Here is a 19,688-nt window from a genome sequence, read left to right as displayed (position 1 = left end):
AGTTATCTTTGGCCAGTTGACAGTGCCAAGTTGGAGACTACAGAGAGGAAAAAAGGAAGGTAAGGGGAGGGGCGGTTACTACGACAGAGCTTTATTGTAAGCATAGAGTTTTTCCTGTTAAAAGTTCTCCGGGTGTCATAGTATGGGAGAACTTCAACACTTCAAGAACTCCCAGAAGCCGTAGCTTCTCCCAACTGACTGTTCCTTTAAAGTCTCAATCTTTATCAAAATACAGTTTTTTAGATTTCAAAATTCACAGGAGCTAAAAGCCTGATCTCACATAAATTTCCCTTTCAGTGTAAAATGCACACTGAGAATTCAGACATCTCACACTTGTGGCTGTGCTGCTGCGAGTCCTGCACAATGGCTGGGGCCACAGGGTCCAGTGGGGCAAAGGACTCAGGGCCAAAGGTAGCTGACTTAAAGCCCCAATATGGGGACGGGGAGCTGGGCGGGGCCTCACGGTGTCAAAAGTCACACACTGAAAACCTATCCAGACCTTGCCTGCACCAGGTCACGCCAGTGAGTCTTTGTTCTTAAACAAAGGGCACAAATCTACGGTGTCCTCGCCACCAAGCCATCAAGCCAGTTCCTGACCCTAGAAGTCACCAGGCCCTCCTGTTGGGACCTGTCCGCCCCCCCCCCCCCCCCCCCCGCCTCCAACACACTCGTGAAAATCCATGGGAAAACTGAATCAGGACTGCCCACTCCCTGAGGAGAACAAGGTGGTGCCCATGAACTGCGGGGCGAACCGCGGTCCGCCTGCTGGGTGCGGATTCAGCTAGGAGTCCACTTTCACCGCCGCCGGAGGACACAGCTCAGCCGAAGATGGCTGGCAGGGAACCGCTGCAGCCGACAACACGCACTTGCGCCGCGTTCAGCCCTGCTACCTCCGCCTCCGCCCGTCACTCAAGCTCCCTGGCCCAATGAGGAAGGACGGAGGCGGGGCCCAGAGCAAAATCGAGACTGTAGGGGCGGGTCGAGGAACTCCCCAGTCACGGGATAGGATGAGGGTCTCAAAAACAGGGCAATAAAGGCCTGGTGGCGTGACGGAGATTTGTCCAATCAGATTCTTTAGAACGGGAGGGCCTGGAGTCCCGTCCAATCACGTCGCGGGTTCCTGAGGCATTGTCCAATTAGGGTGCGAGGGACCAAAGCATTGTTCGTTCAGCGCGAGAGGCGGCGCGGTCGCATACTGAGTTGCGGTCTCTCTCGGCCGGTGGAGGCGCTCTTGCGCACCTGCGGTAAGCGGCCTTAGGTGTCCTGTCACCTTCGCTCTCACCTTCTGGGTCTGCTGCAGAGCCGCGGGGAGGACACTCTGAGAACCTGGAACGCGGCCGCGAGATGGTGCGTGTGCGGGTTGGGCTGAGACCGGGAGGGGCTGGTTTGAACCGACCAGAACCGGCTGGAAGCGGCGCGCGGCCCGCATCTCCCTGCGCCCTGCGGGGTCCCGACCATAGTCTCTGTCCTTGGCCGCGGGGTTGGTCCCAGCGTCCTGTCTCGGCACTCGGGGGGGGGGGGTTCTGGGGGTTTGAACCCGGGTCCTTAGCCGGGCGGAGGACGAAGGGAAGACGAGACGACCACCGTCGCGGGCAGTAAGGGCTGGGGGCGGGGTGGACGCGGGGTGGGGGGATCCGCTCTTCTGGACCTGACAGATAACGTCACATGCGTACTTGGTTAAGGAGACTTTATTCCAGAGTCTGGTGCAATAGGGACAAGACTCGGATCTCAGAGCTGTGCCGGCCTCTCAAATCAGACAGGAAAGGGCTTTTCTTTTCTGTGGAAGGAGAGGGAGCAGGAAGGCGGTGTGACAGGAAGGGCCTCCGTGTGGTCAGCACACTGTGGGCTCCAGTCAGCAGGGCCTCGTCTGCGTCTCAGTGCTTGTGCAGACGGGGTGGGGACAAGCTCTGTGGGGAGGACAGGAGCCTGAGTCAAGTTTGGATAAGAAACGCGCAACTGTGATCACTTGGTCCAGCTTGTGGAAAATAGAAAGTCAGAATTTCCTAAGGAGAGACTTTCATTCAAAGGAGTTACTGCAGGGGTGGGGAGAAAGGGCTGTGCAGTAGGGAGAGCGTCCTGATCATACGATCTGTGAGCGTCTGGAGAGTTGGGCAAAAGGTTTTGGTTTTAAAGAGAGGGGTTGTCTGTGGGCTCAGGCTGACGACAGGTTAAAGTTTTGGGGCCTGGGGGAAGGAGTAAAGCTGAACCAAAGTCTGGCCAACAAACTTGTTCTGTTTGGACTAGCAGTAACGCTAATCATTTAGGACTCAGCGAGTGGGGGTCTGGGGTGTCTGCCTCTGACCTTGTCATAGTAAATATGGAGTACATCTGAGAGTCTTATCTATGTCAGATGATGGATTGGGCTTCTTGCTACACGCCCTGTTTGAGGACAAATTATGGGCTGGGGTGGGGTGGTTCCTTTCACCTCCATCAGTGATTCCGGCACAGAGCTCAGAGGATTCAGCATTGTCACCTGACACCTGTGAGCAGCCTCCTCTGTGTCCAGCTCCACTGAGAGCTTTCCCTCATTCCAGCCTCTGGTTTCCGCTGATGTAAAACGACTGAATTCTTTTTGCCTTGTTTCTTCTCCTTAGTGAGGGTGGTAAGTGTCTCAGGACTTTGTCCTGCTGACCTTTGTTATTCCAGAGTTTGTCCAGAGATGCTGCTGGGAAAAAGTGTCTCAGATCCAGAAAATTTCCTCTCTTTTATTAGAATTGTAGGGAAAATGAGCACAGTGCCACACTTTCATGTGAGTTCAGTGGAGGTATGGATTAAAAAGATTCGTAAAAATCATAATGACTCTGCCATTTAGGGTGCAGAGTTTGTGACACTGTGTGATCCTGTCCCACTTCCTGTTAATAGCTGAAGTCAAAGATCAATGCAGATTTTGTGAACTGTGACCTGGGATGGTTGGTTTGGCATTGTCCAGAGTTGTTGGAGTTAAGTGTGATTTGTGCGAATGGAGTAAGCCTATGAAGGTCAGACTCAGGGAGTGAACATTTGGATTTTACTGTTGGAGGGAAATTGATGAATTTGAAAGTTAATTTGGGTCAGAATTAAACTGATTCTTGCTGAGTGTTTCCTCCTTATTGAGAATTGAGGCCCTGGAGGAGGAGGGGGTGTTTCCACACTGAAGAGATAGAGCAGGGTATGTGGGGACCCAGAGTTCAGTTTCTGGGATTTGGGGTCCCCTCATCCCTTTCCTAGGAGGGTCCAACCTGGGCAACCTGTCCACAGGGAGATCCTGTCCCCTTACCTGGGAAGGGCTTTGACCTCTGCCTTGTGCGCTGTGGGAGGGTGGCTGAGGGTCTGAACTGGCGCGCACTGGGCTGCTCTTCCCTCTTGTTCCCTGGACAGGATAGAAATTTCTATTAAGGCAACTTTGGGATCACTGTTTTCATCCTACGTTGAAAGGAAACTGGAAAATTCCCAGAAGCTTTAATCTCCTCTAGAAATAGAACACAGTACCTCCAGTTCCATCTCCGGCTCCTTGTTGGCGCTCGGTGTGTCCTTGCACCGGGCACCTGGGAAGAAGGAGACTAAATGGTTTCTTTCAAAATGTCATTTTCTTCTTGTCACTGTACATGGAACTGAAATGAATTTTTTTTAAGGAGGGCACAGCTCACAGTGGCCCATGCAGGACTGAACTGGCAACTTTGGTGTTATTAGTACCATGCTCTAACTAACTGAGCTAACCGGCCACCCCTGAAATTAATTTTTGAATATTATACTTTAACCAGCACCCTTGCTATGATCAGTTATATATATATACGCGTGTTTCACAATTTGTCTGCAGGATTTGGGGCTTTCTAAATGCTAAATCTTATCGTCTGGTACGAATGAAGTTTAGTTTTTTGCTCTTTGTAAATCTTTTTCCACTTTCTTGTTTTCCATGGCTGCACTGGCAGGCCTTCACAGGCGCAGACTGAGTCCGTGCCCACGCTCACCTTGTGCCCTGTCTCAGAGGGAACAGGTGGAACATTTCACCGTTAAAGAGGAAGTTGGCTCTGGGTTTTATGTAGACACCATTTCTTTCTGATTATGCGTGTTCCCGTCTCGTCTTTAAGTTGTATTGTCATTAATGAACAGTGACATAAGACAGGCGTGTCCTTAGCATCTGTAGATCGGAAGCCTATGGTTTGTGTGTCTTTTTTCCATTAATGGAGGAAATTGTACTCATTGAACAACCAATATTTAATCCATCTTTCTGGAATGAAATGAACTTGGTTTTGTCTGACGCATTTTATACGTGTATGTGTTCGATTGCCTTTTAAAAAGGCTTTTGCCTTTATATCTGTGAATGTTGTCTTTGAATATGTTTTGAATTGCTCCTTTATGGTCTTGGTAATATCCTGCAATTTCTTCCTACAATTTGGAATCACTGACTTTTGAATTTTGTTCCCTGGCCTAGGAAGCTTTTGAGAACTGCATTTGTAGTGTGGAGGTATTTGAGTTGACTGATTGTGTTTCTGTAGTGACCATGGACATTCTCAGATGTTCTGTTTCCTTGCAGCATCCCAGCTATGTTTACCGATGTCTGTATAGTTATCTCATTACAGCTAATCTACAAAAATCTCTCCCCGTTGTGATATCTCAATTTGCTTAATCTCTGAATCATCTGTATTTTGTTCCTTTTTTGTATTTTTATTTGTTCTAGTTCCATTGTGTTTAAATAAAAATGCCATTAGTTTAAGAAAGATATATTTTTAGTTTGTCTGAATTTTTCAAAATGAGCTTTAATTGAGGTATAATTTACATACCATAACATTTACCTGTTTAAAGCATAAAATTCAGTGGTATCTGGTATATTTACAGAATTGTGTAGCCACCCTCATATTGTAGTGTTGGAACATTTTTATCACCCCAAATGAAAACTTGTCTCTACTGCCATCACCCTGCATTTAGTCCCGCTCCCCCATGCCTGGTTCTTGGCAATTTATTAATCTACTTATATCTCTATAGATTCGCTTCTTCTGTACATTTCATGTAAGCAGTTTCATACTCAGTGTGGTCTTTTGTGAAGCCTGGTAATGTCCTTAAGGTTCAGTAAGTTTGTGCCAGGAATCACTACGTCATTCCTTTTATTGCCAAATAATATTCCATTGTGTTAACATCCCACATTTTGCTTATCCAATTCAGTTAATGGACTTTTAAATTGTTTTCACTTTTTAGATATTATGAATCGCGCTGCTATGAATATATTTATACAGTCATGTGCCACTTAAGGATGGATACATTCTGAGATATGCATCCTGGGGGGATTTCGTTGCCGTGCAAACTGCTTAGACTGTGCTTACACAAACTCATGGTATACCCTAGGCTATGGGATACAGCCTATTGCTCCTCAGCTACAACCCTGGCATGTACCACAAGGCTACAAGCCACCTGTGTGTGTGTGTGTGTGTGTGTGTGTGTGTGTAACATATATGTATATGTTACCTGTGTCACCTTTTTGCTGCAGAGATGCCATCTTGCTGCTGCCCAAGACTCTGCTTCTGTCTGTAAGATCCCTTAATAAACTTTTTGTTTAATGTTGGAGTTGTCAGTCTCTTTTTTCGGTCTCTTGGGACCTTGTGGAGTTTTCCCAATGATAGTAAATACATAAAGCAGTGACATAGTCCTTTATTGTCATTATCAAGTATTATGTACATTATTGTATGTGCTGTACTTTTATATGACTGGTTGCACAGTATGTTTGTTCACACCAGCATCACCCCAAACGTGAGGAATGTGTGGTGCTATGACAGTACGGTGGCTACACTAGGAATTTCTCAGATCCATTATAGTTTGTGGGACCACTTTCATATATGCCATCCATCTTTGCCTGAAATGTTATTTGACACATGACTGTACTAGTGCTGTGTTGTTATTTGTTCGATTATCTGGGGTATATAAACACCTAGGAGTGGAATTACTGTGGTACGTGGTCACCATGCTCACCATTTTGAGGACCCGCCAGGCTGTCTTCCAAAGTGGCTTCCCCACGTTACTTCCCATCAGCCGTGTATGAGGGTCTTGTCGTCCTCATGTCCTCGCCAGCTTTTATGTGTCTGCACAGCCATAATAGTGGTGCGAATGGGAATCTGCTTTGGTTCGATTTGCATTTTCCAGATGACTCATGTCTAGCGACTTTCATGTGCTTACTTGCCATTTGTATTTCTTCTTTGGGAAATGTCTGTTCAGAGTCTGTGCTCATTATTTAATCACATTATTTGTTACCTTTTATTTTTTATTCTTGTCGTATGACTTTTCTGTATATAGAATACAAGTTTTGTATCAGGTGTGTGATTAGCAAATCCCAGTTGCAACCCTGGTTGAAGTAGTGTTGCTTTTTCTGTAGCCGATGTAGTTGGGATGTTTTCTTTTTGTGAGATTTTGAGAATATATATATTCTTTTAAAATCTCAATTTTTAAAATAATTGCTTTTTATTTCGTTGGTGTGATGTCATCCATATTGCTCTAAAATATGCATGAGGTGGGTTTTTCTTCTCTCTGTTAAAGTCACATTTGTCTCTTACCATTAGCTTGTTCAGTGATTCTTCTTTGTGAGGCCATTTTCTTAAATTCCAGGCTCTTAGTTGTTGATTTCAGAGGCCCTTCTGGCTTATCAGGTTCTTCAGGAACCAGGCTCTCCTCTTACCCAACAGGTGCTCCAGTTCCCAGGCCCTGGCCTATATCTATGTCCACAGTGTGCACCTCATCCTGGGAGGGGTTGTTTCTCTGACTCTGTTGGATCTGAAGGGACTGGACCAGGCTCCTTGATGCTGACAGCTTCCAAGGTGAGAGTTGTCAGATCAGCAGCCTTGGAAATCTCAGTGTTCGTGACATCCTGATATTCTGGATCCAGGTCTTGGAGCTGACATGGAAATAAATTTTGAATAAGCCAAGAATTCCAGTTCCATGTTACCTGAATGACAAGTTCAGTTTTCAATCTTTACCTTACCCCAGAATCTGCTCTATCTCAGGAGAAATCATTTTATAATTATGTGAGGAGAACTTTATATCAGTTGTCACACTCTGCTTCAGGGTTCCAAGCACTGACCATTACCGAGGGTCTCTCACGTGGTTTGCTTGCTTTGTTATCGTTTCCCATGAGAACATGAGCTCAGGAGTCCTAGGAATAGAGTCCAGGTCCCTGACTGTCAGCCTCCCCCATCCTCCCACATGCATTGGTGAACAAATGCCTTGTTGAAATAGAACATGTGGGATGTTTCAGGACACAGTGGTTTTTGCGGATGTGGCTGTGAACTTCACCCGGGAAGAGTGGGCTTTGCTGGATGGTGCTCAGAGGAAGCTCTACAGAGAAGTGATGCTGGAGACCTGCCGGAACCTGGCCTCCGTGGGTGAGGACGGCTTCATCCCTTCCCTTAATCTTTTGGGGAAAAATTATGTTTACAATTGTCCTTTTCTATTAGGTCCAAGGAAGGACAATGTTACAAAAAAGACAGATGCAATCCTAGCCTTCATGAAACCTACCTAGAGTCAAATATCTTTTTCATGGTAACAAAGTTTTATGTGTTAAATTGACTTTTTATTTCTCTTGAACAAAAGTGTGAGGCTCCCTAATTTTTTAAGCGTGAGCATGTCTCCAGTTCACTGTGGGGCAGCAAAAACAGTTTTATGGCGTTTACTCTTGAGAAAGTTACATTGAGGTTAATACATATTTGACATGGTAATTTTTCTGCAATTAATCTCACACTATACATTTTCACTGTCCTTGAAGCCCAAGTATCGGCCCTTCTCATAGAATGTTTGTTGCCCTCCATCCTCCATTATGAACAGGGCAACACCACACACACTATCCAATCAGCCGGTGGCATCTGGGGACCGTGAGAAAGGCTCCATGTAGGGCCTGTGTGTCTGAGAACTGCAGGAGAGTGACAACCCTCGGGGAGCAACAGGTTCTAGATAAGGGAATGACGTTTGTCCATGTGCATCAGAAGCATGACTCAGTGTGTGTTTGAGGAGGGTGACGTTTGTGATGTCCCTGGCTTGCTTTCTTTCTTTTCCTCACTCATTTGGAAAGACTGTCTTTATTTCCTTTTGTAAAGGTAGCATTTGGACATGTGCATTTTGCCCAGTTCCTCCTAGTTTGCTTTTTTTATTTTTTATGATTTTTTTTTTTTTTAATTGGGAAAGGGGAACAGGACTTTATTGGGGAACAGTGTGTACTTCCAGGCCTTTTTTCCAAGTCAAGTCGTTGTCCTTTCAATCTTAGTTGTGGAGGGTGCCGTTCAGCTTCAAGTTGTTGCCCTTTCAGTCTTTAGTTGTGGAGGGCGCAGCTCAGCTCCAAGCCCAGTTGCTGTTTCTAGTTACAGGGGGCACAGCCCACCATCCCTTGCGGGAGTTGAACCGGCAACCTTGTGGTTGAGAGGACGCACTCCAACCAACTGAGCCATCTGGGAGCTTAGCGGCAGCTCAGCTCAAGGTGCTGTGTTTAATTTTAGTTGCAGGGGGCGCTGCCCACCATCTCTTGCGGGAGTCGAGGAATCAACTGGCAACCTTGTGGTTGAGAGGATGCTCTCTAACCAACTGAGCCATCCGGGAGGCAGCTCAGCTCAAGGTGCTGTGTTCAGTCTTAGTTGCAGGGGGCGGAGCCCACCATCCCTTGCAGGACTTGAGGAATCGAACCGGCAAACTTGTGGTTGAGAGCCCACTGGCCCATGTGGGAATCGAACCAGCAGCCTTCGGAGTTAGGAGCATGGAGCTCTAACCGCCTGAGCCACCGGGCCAGCCCCTAGTTTGCATTTTTTTTACTATTCAATCTCTATCTTTTTTGAAATATTTCTTCAAAAAAGGCTGCTATTTTGACTCACTTTTCCTATTATTGCTGAAGTCTCAAATAGCAAAGGTCCTTAGAGTTTTTCTTTGTTCACAAATTTATTCTTCTTTATAAAATTTGTTTACACTTTTGGATCATTATATGAAAATAAATCCACACATTGTTATTTTGTTTTTTTCCTTTACCCCACCATTTCTTTCCCAGAAAATTTAATTGAATTATGCTATCAATTGTTGCAGATTGTTTCACTCAAGTTAAAACCTGTGCATCATGTCCTCAGCAAGATAATTTGGAGAAGGAAATATCCAGTGAACAGAAAATAGTAAAGTTCACAAGAAATGATTTCTGCTCCGTTTTTAGAGAAAACTGGACAGTTTATAACATTGCAGATCAGCACCAAACTCAAGAGAGCCATTTGAGGTGAGTGGTACTCCCACAGGGGAATGGGGAATATCGGCAGAGTGTTAGATCAACTTGAAATTAAAGAAAAAGTATAAACCTAGCAATAGTGTATGCAGAGAATGCTCACCAGACACTATTTTCATAAATGTGATGTAGATATTAAATGTCTGATACAGATATTGCATGATTGAAACAGAATTCAGTTAGAAATAGTGATCAGGAAACCATATAGATAAGAAACAAGGAAAGTTATGGTTCTATTTGAGCCCAGCTAGAGCATTAAGCTTGTTACAGGATGGAACAATGCAGACAGTGCTGAAAATATATCCATGACATGAAAATGGCAAAGACGTCATCAAAATAATCATAAGACAATCATTAACAAATACATCACTTTTACTCTTCAGTCCCTAACAGTGTTCTTCCCATTTGAACAGGAGTCATTGTGTGGAGTGTCCCTGGGACGGTCATGGAGGTGATTGGTGTGGACACACCCTGAACCAGGTCACAGAGTTGCCTGTGCCTGAGCGACATCCGACTGGAGTTCAATGCTCTGACTGCACTGTGTGTGGAAAAGCCTGCACGGATTGTTGTTTCCTGAAGAATCAGCCCAGACCTCCCACTGGACACAACCCTCATGTGTGTGAGGAATGTGGGCGAGTCTGTAGGTGTGTCTCTTGCGTGAGCTTTCATGTGGGAACAGACCTTGTGGGGAAACCCTGCACATGTCAGGATCCTGGGACAGCACCTAAGAAACATGCAAAGACTCTCAGTAGTAAAAACTCTTGTGAGTGTAAGAAATGTGGAAAGGCTTTCATTTGTCCCTCATCATTTCGGGAACATCTGAGAGGTCTTTGTGGACAGAAAATCCACGCATGCAAAGTATGTGGGAAAGCCTTTATGTATTACTTCTACCTTACAGGACATGTGAGAACTCACAGTGGAGAGAAGTCCTATAAATGTAAGGCATGTGGGAAAGCTTTTGGTAATCCGAAGTACTTTAGAAGACACCTGAGAACGCACAGTGGAGTGAAACCCTATGTGTGTAAGGAGTGTGGGAAAGCCTACAGGTATCTCACAAACCTGCAAGAACATACAAGAACACACAGTGGGGAGAGACCCTATGTATGTCAGCACTGTGGGAAAGCCTTTAGTCGTCATTCCTCCCTTCGAGGACACGTGAGGACACACAGTGGAGTGAAACCCTATGAATGTCGGCAGTGTGGGAAAGCCTTCAGGTATCCTGCAAACCTGCAAGTACATGTGAGGACACACACTGGAGAGAGGCCCTGCCAATGTCAGCACTGTGGGAAAGCATTTAGGTATGCTGCATCCCTGCGAGTACATGTTAGGACACACACTGGGGAGAGGCCCTACGAATGTCAGCAATGTGGCAAAGGCTTCAGTAGTCACTCTTACCTTCAGAAACATGTGAGAACACACAGTGGGGAGAAATCCTATGAATGTAAGGAGTGTGGGAAAGCTTTTAGGCAGCTTCAACATTTTCAAGGTCATATGAGAATACACAGTGGAGTGAAACCCTATGAATGTAAAGAGTGTGGGAAAGCCTACAGTTTTCTCTCATCCCTTCGAATACATGGGAGAACACACAGTGGGGAAAGACCCTTTGAATGTCAGCACTGTGGGAAAGCCTTCAGTCGTCTCTGTTCTCTTCGAGGACATATGAGATCACACAGTGGAGTGAAACCCTATGAATGTAAGGAGTGTGGGAAAACCTTCAGGTATCCTGACAACCTGCGAGTGCATGTGAGAACCCATACTGGGGAGAAACCTGATGAATGCCAGCACTGTGGGAAAGCCTTCCGGTATCCAACATCCCTGAGAAAACACATGAGAACGCATGGTGAAAAGAATGCCTATGAATGTCAGCAGTGTGGGAAAGCCTTCAAGTATCTCGAATCCCTGCGAGCACATGTGAGGACACACGATGGACAGAAACCGTGAATATAAGGACTGTGGGAAGCCTTCATTCTTCCTTAAAATGTTATTGTAAATGTGTGCAAACACACTGGAGAGAAACTATGGATGGAAAGAATGTGGAAAACCTTCATATGTAACACTTTACTTATTTTGTACATGGGAACTCAGAGCAGGACTGAAATCTTCTATTTATTATAAATATGGTTTTGCCTTTGTAAATAGCTCATTCCTAATACTGATTTCCAGTGTATTAATTTCTGGTTCATGTTGCTGATATGAAAACTTAAGATAATAAATATTTCTCTATGTCCCTTTATCTGGACTACATATAGTTTATTACCTTGGACTTCAAAAGTACAGTTGTATAAAACTTGCCTCATTTCCATTACAATGTCTTTTGGACCCAGGGGTAATAAGTGGTTTTTGTTTTCTTTCATGTGAAGCTTGATATAATTTCAGATGAAAAACTTTTTTGATTTTTACTTTCTATCATGTTCCTACTGTGTGATCATGATATGAGATCTATATTGGCATTTCTGTTCTGTTCCACTGCTGCAGATACTGGAATTTTATTACCTGATATCTATCCTTTTCTTTAATCTTTATTATTGAAAGATGTGTTTTTCATGGACACTACATCTGTGTTCCTTATAGAAGTTAGTAATTGGGCAAGGTCTTCTCTGACTATGTTCATAATTTGATCTCTGCTCAATGCTTTTTTTTTTTTTTTTTTAAAGATTTTATTGGGGAAGGGGAACAGTGTGTACTTCCAGGACTTTTTTCCAAGTCAAGTTGTTGTCCTTTCAATCTTAGTTGTGGAGGGTGCCATTCAGCTTCAAGTTGTTGTCCTTTCAGTCTTAGTTGTGGAGGGCACAGCTCAGCTCCAGGTCCAGTTGCCTTTGCTAGTTGAAGGGGGCGTCGCCCACCACCCCTTGCGGGAGTTGAACCGCCAGCCTTGTGGTTGAGAGTATACACTTGAACCAACTAAGCCATCCGGAAGCTCAGCGGCAGCTCAGCTCAAGGTGCCGTGTTCAATCTTAGTTGCAGGGGGCAGAGCCCACCATCCCTTGCAGGACTTGAGGAGTTGAACTGGCAACCTTGTGATTGAGAGCCCACTGGCCTATGTGGGAGTCAAACTGGCAGCCTTCGGAGTTAGGAGCACAGAGCTCCAACCACCTGAGCCACCGGGCCTGCCCTCTACTCAATGTTGTTGATCTTCGTTGAAAAATGGGCATTGAGATTACAAAGAGTGACCTTGTGATATGACAATGAAAGCTGGTGTCTAGATGGCTCCAGGAATTGTGTTATCAGCATGGGTAAGGTGGGAAACTATATAGCCCAGAGCCCTTCTGGTTATCATTGTGAGTTAAAGGTCATGAATAAGGGAAGATGCATGACGTTTGGAAGGGAGAAGTGAAGAAGCCATGACTCTCAGATCTTCTGTACCAACAGAAGACAGAGATGCATGGGAATCCCGTGGGCCTGAGTTACAGCATATTCTAATGACGCCTGGGTCTGCCCATCTGAAATGGCCACAACCAAACACACATTTGATGTTAGTTCCCTCTTAGGCAGCAGATTCCACAGACTTCTCCAGGCACTCCCCTATCGTGGACCCTCTTTGGTTTTCAGGTTCAAAGAAATTCTTGCATTTCCCTGTAGCTCTTTGATGTTCATCAGGCCACTTCTTCAGGCTGTTGAACTTAGTGATCTTCTCTCATTCTGTCACCTCCTTTATCTGCAATGCCTCTCCTAATTTTGTGGTTGTTATAGGAGGCATCTTGTCCCTCTATTGGTAGATCTGTTTCCAGCCTCTACCTGGACAGATGTAATGCTGCAGCAAAATGCAGGAGGTCCTTCTCAGGCTGCACTGTTGAGAGGCTGGACTGACCCTGCATTTCTTTTTTCTGGATACTTTAATGGTTGAAATAAACATCAGTGAATACATTTGGCAGGCGGTGGAAATTTTCTCGTATAGTTGAATGCTTTCTAAGTGATAAACCCAGTGTTTAATTATGTTCAATTTTTACATGTGATTACTAAGTATTCTTTCATTTTTTAGAGGTGATTGAAACAATGCATTATTTTTCAAATGGACTTTTCTACATTGTTTCTCAGAAAGCTATTTTATTCAGGTTTTTGATCTGTTGTATACTGACATGTGTCATTTTGTATTATGTTTCATTAACTGAAAGGATATGTTAAAATAACCTATTCTAAGGAATAACTTATTCTTACGATTGCGACCATTTTTACATATATATTCTGGAGTAATAGTATTAAATAAATACATCTTTTGAAAATTTTCTCTGGTATGTTTTTCCTTAATTTTTATGCAACTGACATCTTTTTAAAATAAAAATTGGTTATTCCTAATACTGAAATTCATTCCTAACTATTGTTTATGTCAATGGTCTCCAATCAGAGATCACCAGGAGTCATGCTTCTGTAGCTCAACAATGTGGGAGGGAAGGCAGATATATATGCTCCCTAGTTGTCTGTGGACAACGGGGACAAACGGTGTTCTAGGTGAGCTGAGCACTTCACTGTCATGGGAATGAGGGTGGAGACACAGCTTCCATTTATAGATATAACTGCCTTGATTAAACTCTCCTAATATTTGGAAATGCTGCTTCTAAGTGTTTGTTTTCAAATAGTTCTTAGATGATTAATTAAAATCAATACCAGAACAGAAACATCTCCGACTTCTCATTGCTGGTAATTTTGCTGAATGTCTACAGGATGTTTCTTCCCATGATGGATGGTGATTGATAATGCTACTGCCTACTGATGGTCTTTTGTGTTATTTTTGAGGAAAAAATGGATTGTCCATTTCTCTTTTCATCAGACTGCTTATGGTTCAGTTGATCTGCCCTCAAGGGACAAAACTCAGTTTCTCTCTCTGTGTCAGGTGGCCTCCAGTGATGCTTCTCTGCCCTGGTGCATGGTGCATGTATTGTCGTATTTCATGTGGACTTGGGTGGGACATTAGGTCTCAGGTGTCATGCAAGGTGACTAGTCCCTCAGGAACTTGAGAGAGGAAATGGTCAGTAAGATACCTGTACTGCCTTTCCAGAGAGGAAGCTTGTAACTAAGCAATTCCAACCAGTGTCAGAATGGCCTCTGCTCTCCAGTATCATTGATTCACCAATCAATACGTGCCATGTTTGAGGACACGGACACACTAATAAGGCTCGCCATAGCTGCACCGACCTGTCACAGCACGGACGGTCTGTATCACAACCACACAGTGGGATTCCAGCACGAGAGGAAGAGCTCACCCTTTACCTTTTTCATGGGAGTCCTGCCTTTTCATATCACGACCATGAAATTCCTGATTTCAAACCTTCTGTACACATGGGTATCCCTTCTGCACACCCAGAGGACGTTTCCTCGTGAAGATACGGTTCATTCGCATCTACTGCTCTTCAGAGTCTGACTCTGAAGTTGTGGAGAGACGCCCACCGAGTGCCTGATGAGAATCTGCGTCCACACCTGTTCTGTGTGCCTTTAGGGGACGGCCAGCTATGTGCACTGGCACGAGGGGCCACGGGAAGGCTCAGGAGAACAGCTTATACTGAGGTCCTAGAGCAAATGTCACTGCATGCTAAGGGGGGGTGACACTGGGGGACCCGCATGTCTGAAGGAACAAGGGAGGGGTTTGTGAACAGAGCATGAGGCTGCTTCCTGGAGGTTGGTTTTGGCGTCATGCCCAGAGTCGGTGGACTTTAGTGTGATTTGTGCAACGGAATAAGTGTGAAGGTCAGACTCAGGGAAGTCTCCTTGGGTTCAAGTGCTGTTGACAGGGTTTGTGCGTTTGAGAGTTTCCAGGGGTCAGAACTTAACTCCGAGCGAATGTCATGCACACTAATAGGGGGCGATACTGGAATAGCCCAAAGGCGGTGGGTCCAACTGAGTAGGTGGGGGACCCGTGGGCAAGTGCCTGCAGTGCGTACACTCACGTGGGCTGTGATCGTTTGTGTGGAACCTAAAGTGTGACGTGAGGGATGCACAACATTTAGCACTGACATTGTGAGCTCTGAGGAAGACAGACTCGCTTTCATCTTCATCTATGTGAGTCTTGTAGAGTTTTGGCCTTTGGGAAATTACCTGCAGTTATAAGTCTCAGTTAATTCATCAAAGGCAATTAAGTATCCATGCTATAAACTTTGTTGAAAAGTAACTGAATTTACTTATTTGATAACTGAGTCACTTAATAGAAAACATTTAAAAAGTTTCTGATCCATAGTAACAGATATGTCAATGTTTACAACATAAATGGGAATGGCAAAGGCAGCCCCAGCAACTGGAAGCTGGCCTGGCAGTCACTGCTGGTTTTCTCATTTAATACAAAACCAATTTCACCCGAAGGTCATTGTGAGTCAATTGTGTGACTGTAGTGGGTCCAGACAAGAGGAAGAACACATTATAATTATGTCTTTAAAAAGGCTAAGAATCTAAGGGTCAAATTGACCAAGATCACCACGCATTGCCACTTCTTGCCAATGTGACTAGTGCATATTCACGAATTAGTTTCAACTGCACTTCATTCTCTGCTTTCTAGATCAGAACGATTAATATATCCAACCATAGGGATGGCCGGATGGCTCAGTTGGTTAGAGCACGGGCTGTCAACAACAGGGTTGCTGGTTCAATTCCCACATGGGATGGTGGGCCGTGCCCTCTGCAAGTAAACATTGAACATGGCGACTGGACTTGGAGCTGAGGTGCACCCTCCACAACTAGATTGAAGGACAACAACTTGGACCTGATGGGCCCTGGAGAAACAAAGTGTTCCCCAATATCCAATAAAAAAAAAAAAGAAATACACACACACACACACACACACACACACACACACACACAACCATAAAGGTATGTTTGCCTCCTGACAGCATCTAATCCAGAGGAATGGGACACTTTGTGGAACAGTGAAGTCATCTAACACAAGTCAAAATGCTTGACATTATGTGTGCAAATGTGTCTTAATGTCATAGAGGTCACAATATGTCCCTCTTACTGACACACCCCACGGCCCTGCATGAGTGCTCATCCCCAGAGCTCTCAATACTTTGAGCAACTAAAAGGTTGATCCTGGTGCATTTTCAAAGTCATTAAATAACTTATTTTAATGACAAAAGTTTTAAATATATTAGAATAAAGTAATTTATGGGAAAGAAAACTCCCCAAACTGGTATGCACCTGGAACTACTGATTAAGGATGTATAAGGGTATTGACTCAGAGTTCTCTTAATTTGAAAATTTACAAGGCTGACTGACAGCCTGTACTGTGACACCCAAAGCAGAAGCAGCAGAAGAAACAATACACGACACGGACTTCATCAAGTTAAAAGCCATTTGTACATCACAGGACTCTGTGAGGATAGTGAAAGACACCCCTCAGAATGGGAGAACATATTTGTAGATCACATACCTGATAAGGTGAATTGTCCAGAATACAGAAAGAGCACATCCATCTCAATAGCAGAAATGCAAAGAACCCAGGTTAAAAATGGGAAAGGATCAGAATAGACAGGATAGAGGTTGTAGAGAAACTGAACCCTCATACACCTTTCATGGGTATATAAATAACACTCCATAGCTGTGGGGAAGAGCTCGGTGGTTCCTCATGGAGTTACCCATAGGGGTCCCCTGCAACCCCGCTATTCCACTCCTAGCTACACTGAAATAGCTACACTCAAGATGTGTAAGGAATGTTCATTGTAGCAATATTAAAAACAGCCCACAGGTGACATGTCTACAATGCCCACCCATGGCCGAATGGATAAGCCAAGTGTAGAATATACACAGGATGGGATATCACTGAGTCATATAAAGGAAGGAAGCACTGACACGTGCTGCAACATGAAAGAGCCTTGAAATAAGCTGAGTGAAAGCAACTAGACAGAAGGCCACATAGTGTATGATTCCAATGATATGAAATATCCAGAATAAACAAATCCATGGTGACAGAAAGTATCTCAGTGCTGGCCCGGAATTTGGGGTATCATGGTATTCTGGCCTTTAAATTTTTTATTTGGATGGTAGTTTTATTTTTATTTTTTTATATAAGCTCCGTACCATTTTCCATAGTGGCTGTGCCAATTTACACTCCCACCAACAGTGCACGAGGGCTCCCTTTTCTTTACATCCTTGCCAAGGATTGTTGTCTCTTTTCTTTCTAAAAAGTTACTAGTGTCAGGTGTACAAAGCAATGAAATAGACATTTCCCCCCCTCACAAAATGTTAACCCCCCAATCTCCTACCCCAATACCATTCGGTGTATTCCCTATGCTGTACTCCACATCCCATGTCCATATGTGTATTTAATTGTAGTTGGCATTCAATATTACTCTACATCAGCGTCAGGTGTATAACGTATTGGTCAGGTATCTACACAGTCTATGACGTGATCCCCCTGATAAGTCCAGCGCCCATCTGGCTCCCTACATACAATCTTCACAACATTATTGATGATATTCCCCATACTGTATTTCATAGCCTGATGACTATATTGTGATTACTAATTTCTACTTTTTTTTTTTTTTTTTTTTTTTTTTAAGATTTTTATTGGGGAAGGGGAACAGGACTTTATTGGGGAACAGTGTGTACTTCTGGGACTTTTTTCCAAGTCAAGTTGTTGTCCTTTCAGTCTTAGTTGTGGACGGTGCAGCTCAGCTCCAGGTCCAGTTGCCATTGCTAGTTGCAGGGGGCACAGCCCACCATCCCTTGCGGGAGTCAAACCGGCAACCTTGTGGTTGAGAGGACGCACTCCAACCAACTGAGCCGTCCGGAAGCTCAGCGGCTGCTCAGCTCAAGGTGCTGCGTTGAATCTTAGTTGCAGGGGGCGCTGCCCACCATCCCTTGCGGGACTCGAGGAATTGAACTGGCAACCTTGTGGTTGAGAGCCAGAGGCGCATGTGGGAATTGAACCGGCAGCCTTTGGAGTTAGGAGCATGGCGCTTTAACCACCTGAGCCCCCGGGCCGGCCCCCCTAATTTCTACTTTCTAATCCCTTCATCTTCCCCCATCCCCATTCCCTCCTGTCTAGCAACCATCAGTTCCCCTCCACCCCCCATATCTCTGAGTCTATTTCTGCTTTGTTTGCTTGTTTATTCTGTTCTTTAGATGCCATATGTAAGTGAGATCATATGGTTTATGTCTTTCTCAGTCTGACTTATTTCACTTAGCACAATATTTTCTTGGTCCATCCATGTTGCTGCAAATGGTAAGATTTCGTACCACAATTTCTTAATGCATCTTCTATCAATAGGCATTTCAGTTGTTTCCATACCTTGGCTATTGTGAATAGCGCTGCAATAAACATAGGTAGGGATGCATATATTTTTTCAAATTAGTGTTTGGATTTCTTTGGCTAGATACCCGGGGGTGGAATTGCTGGGTTATAAGATCCATTTTCAATTTTGTGAGGAACCTCCATACTGTTTTCCATAGTGGCTGCACCAGTCTGCAATCTCACCAGCAGTGCAGGAGGTTTCCCTTTTCTCCACATCCTCACCAACACTTATTTGTTGATTTTTTGATGATGGCCATTCTGACAGGTGTGAGGAGGTATCTCTTGTGGTTTTTGTTTGCATTTCTCTAATGATTAGTGATGAGCATTTTTTTATATGTGCATTGGCCATGTGTTATGTCCTCTTTAGAGAAATGCCTCTTCATGACCTCTGCCCATTTTTCAATTGGGTTGTTTTTTTTTCGTGTTGAGTTGTATGAGGTTTTTTGTTTTTAATAAATTTTGGATATTAACCTCTTATCAGATATATCATTGGCTAATATCTTCTCTCATTCAATAGGATGCTGTTTTGTTTTGATGATTATCTTCGCTGTGAAAAAACTTTTTCGTTTGATGTAATCCTACGTATTTTTTCTTTTGCTTCCCTTGCCTGAGGGGATATATCACGAAAAATATCACTAAATGAAATGTCTGTGAATTTACTTCCTATATTTTCTTCTAGGGGTTTTATGGTTTTGGGTCTTACATTTGAGTCTAATCCATTTTGAATTTATTCTTGTATATGGCATAATAAGGTGGTCCAGCTTCATTTTTTTGCATGTATCTGTCTAGTTTTGCCAGCAACTTTTATTAAATAGACTGTCTTTACCCCAATGTAAATTATTACTTCCATTGTGATAGATTAAATCACCATGTAGGCATGGATTTACTTCTGGGGTCTCTGTTCTGTTCCATTGAGCTATGTGTCTTTTTAATGCCAATACCATGCTGTTTTGATTACTATAGCCTTGTAGCATGATTTGATGTCAGGTAACGTCACTTTGTTCTTATTTCTCAAGATTACCATTGGCTATTCAGGGTCTTTTTGGGTTCCATATAAATTTGAGTATTATTTGTTCTAGTTCTGTGAAAAATGTCGTTGGTAATTTGATAAGGATTGTGCTGAATCTATATCTTGCCTTAGGAAGTATGGACATTTTAGCTATATTAATTCTGCCTATCCATGAGCGTGATATATGTTTCCATTTATTTGTATCTTCTTAAATTTCTCTCTTCAATGTCTTATACTTTTCTGAGTACAGGTCTTTT

The 19,688-nt window shown here is 44.0% G+C and overlaps 2 protein-coding genes across 5 annotated transcripts in view; both read left to right on the top strand.

The window, feature by feature from the left end:
- Window positions 1-1,163: 1,163 nt before the first annotated feature.
- LOC141572664 (uncharacterized) overlaps window positions 1,164-19,688 on the top strand; it is a 57,657-nt gene continuing 39,132 nt past the window's right edge. Inside the window, exon 1 of one of the 2 annotated variants that reach the window (XM_088792256.1) lies at window positions 1,164-1,244. The gene's annotated coding sequence lies outside the window, so the exon portion shown is untranslated. Of the gene's footprint in view, window positions 1,348-19,688 lie in introns of both variants that reach the window. The other variant, XM_088792254.1, reaches the window with a different exon arrangement.
- Window positions 1,208-13,431, top strand: LOC109453990 (uncharacterized). 3 transcript variants are annotated; one of them, XM_019744246.3, is made up of 4 exons: window positions 1,208-1,347; window positions 7,217-7,343; window positions 9,022-9,202; window positions 9,622-13,431. In XM_019744246.3, exons 1-4 carry the CDS (start codon window positions 1,345-1,347, stop codon window positions 11,147-11,149), a joined length of 1,839 nt encoding a protein of 612 aa, XP_019599805.3. In that variant the 5' UTR covers window positions 1,208-1,344; the 3' UTR covers window positions 11,150-13,431. The 3 variants fall into 3 exon arrangements, with proteins under 3 accessions (XP_019599805.3, XP_019599804.3, XP_074193637.2); XM_019744245.3 differs by lacking the exon at window positions 1,208-1,347 and adding an exon at window positions 1,646-6,779; XM_074337536.2 differs by lacking the exon at window positions 1,208-1,347 and adding an exon at window positions 8,448-8,563 and having other exon boundaries at window positions 7,224-7,343.

The sequence above is a fragment of the Rhinolophus sinicus genome, chromosome 15 (assembly GCF_057876585.1).
Source record: "Rhinolophus sinicus isolate RSI-liver-muscle chromosome 15, RSI-T2T, whole genome shotgun sequence".
Taxonomy (NCBI): domain Eukaryota; kingdom Metazoa; phylum Chordata; class Mammalia; order Chiroptera; family Rhinolophidae; genus Rhinolophus; species Rhinolophus sinicus.
Note: the sequence above shows the minus strand (reverse complement) of the source record. Positions and strands in the feature narration are given on the sequence as shown.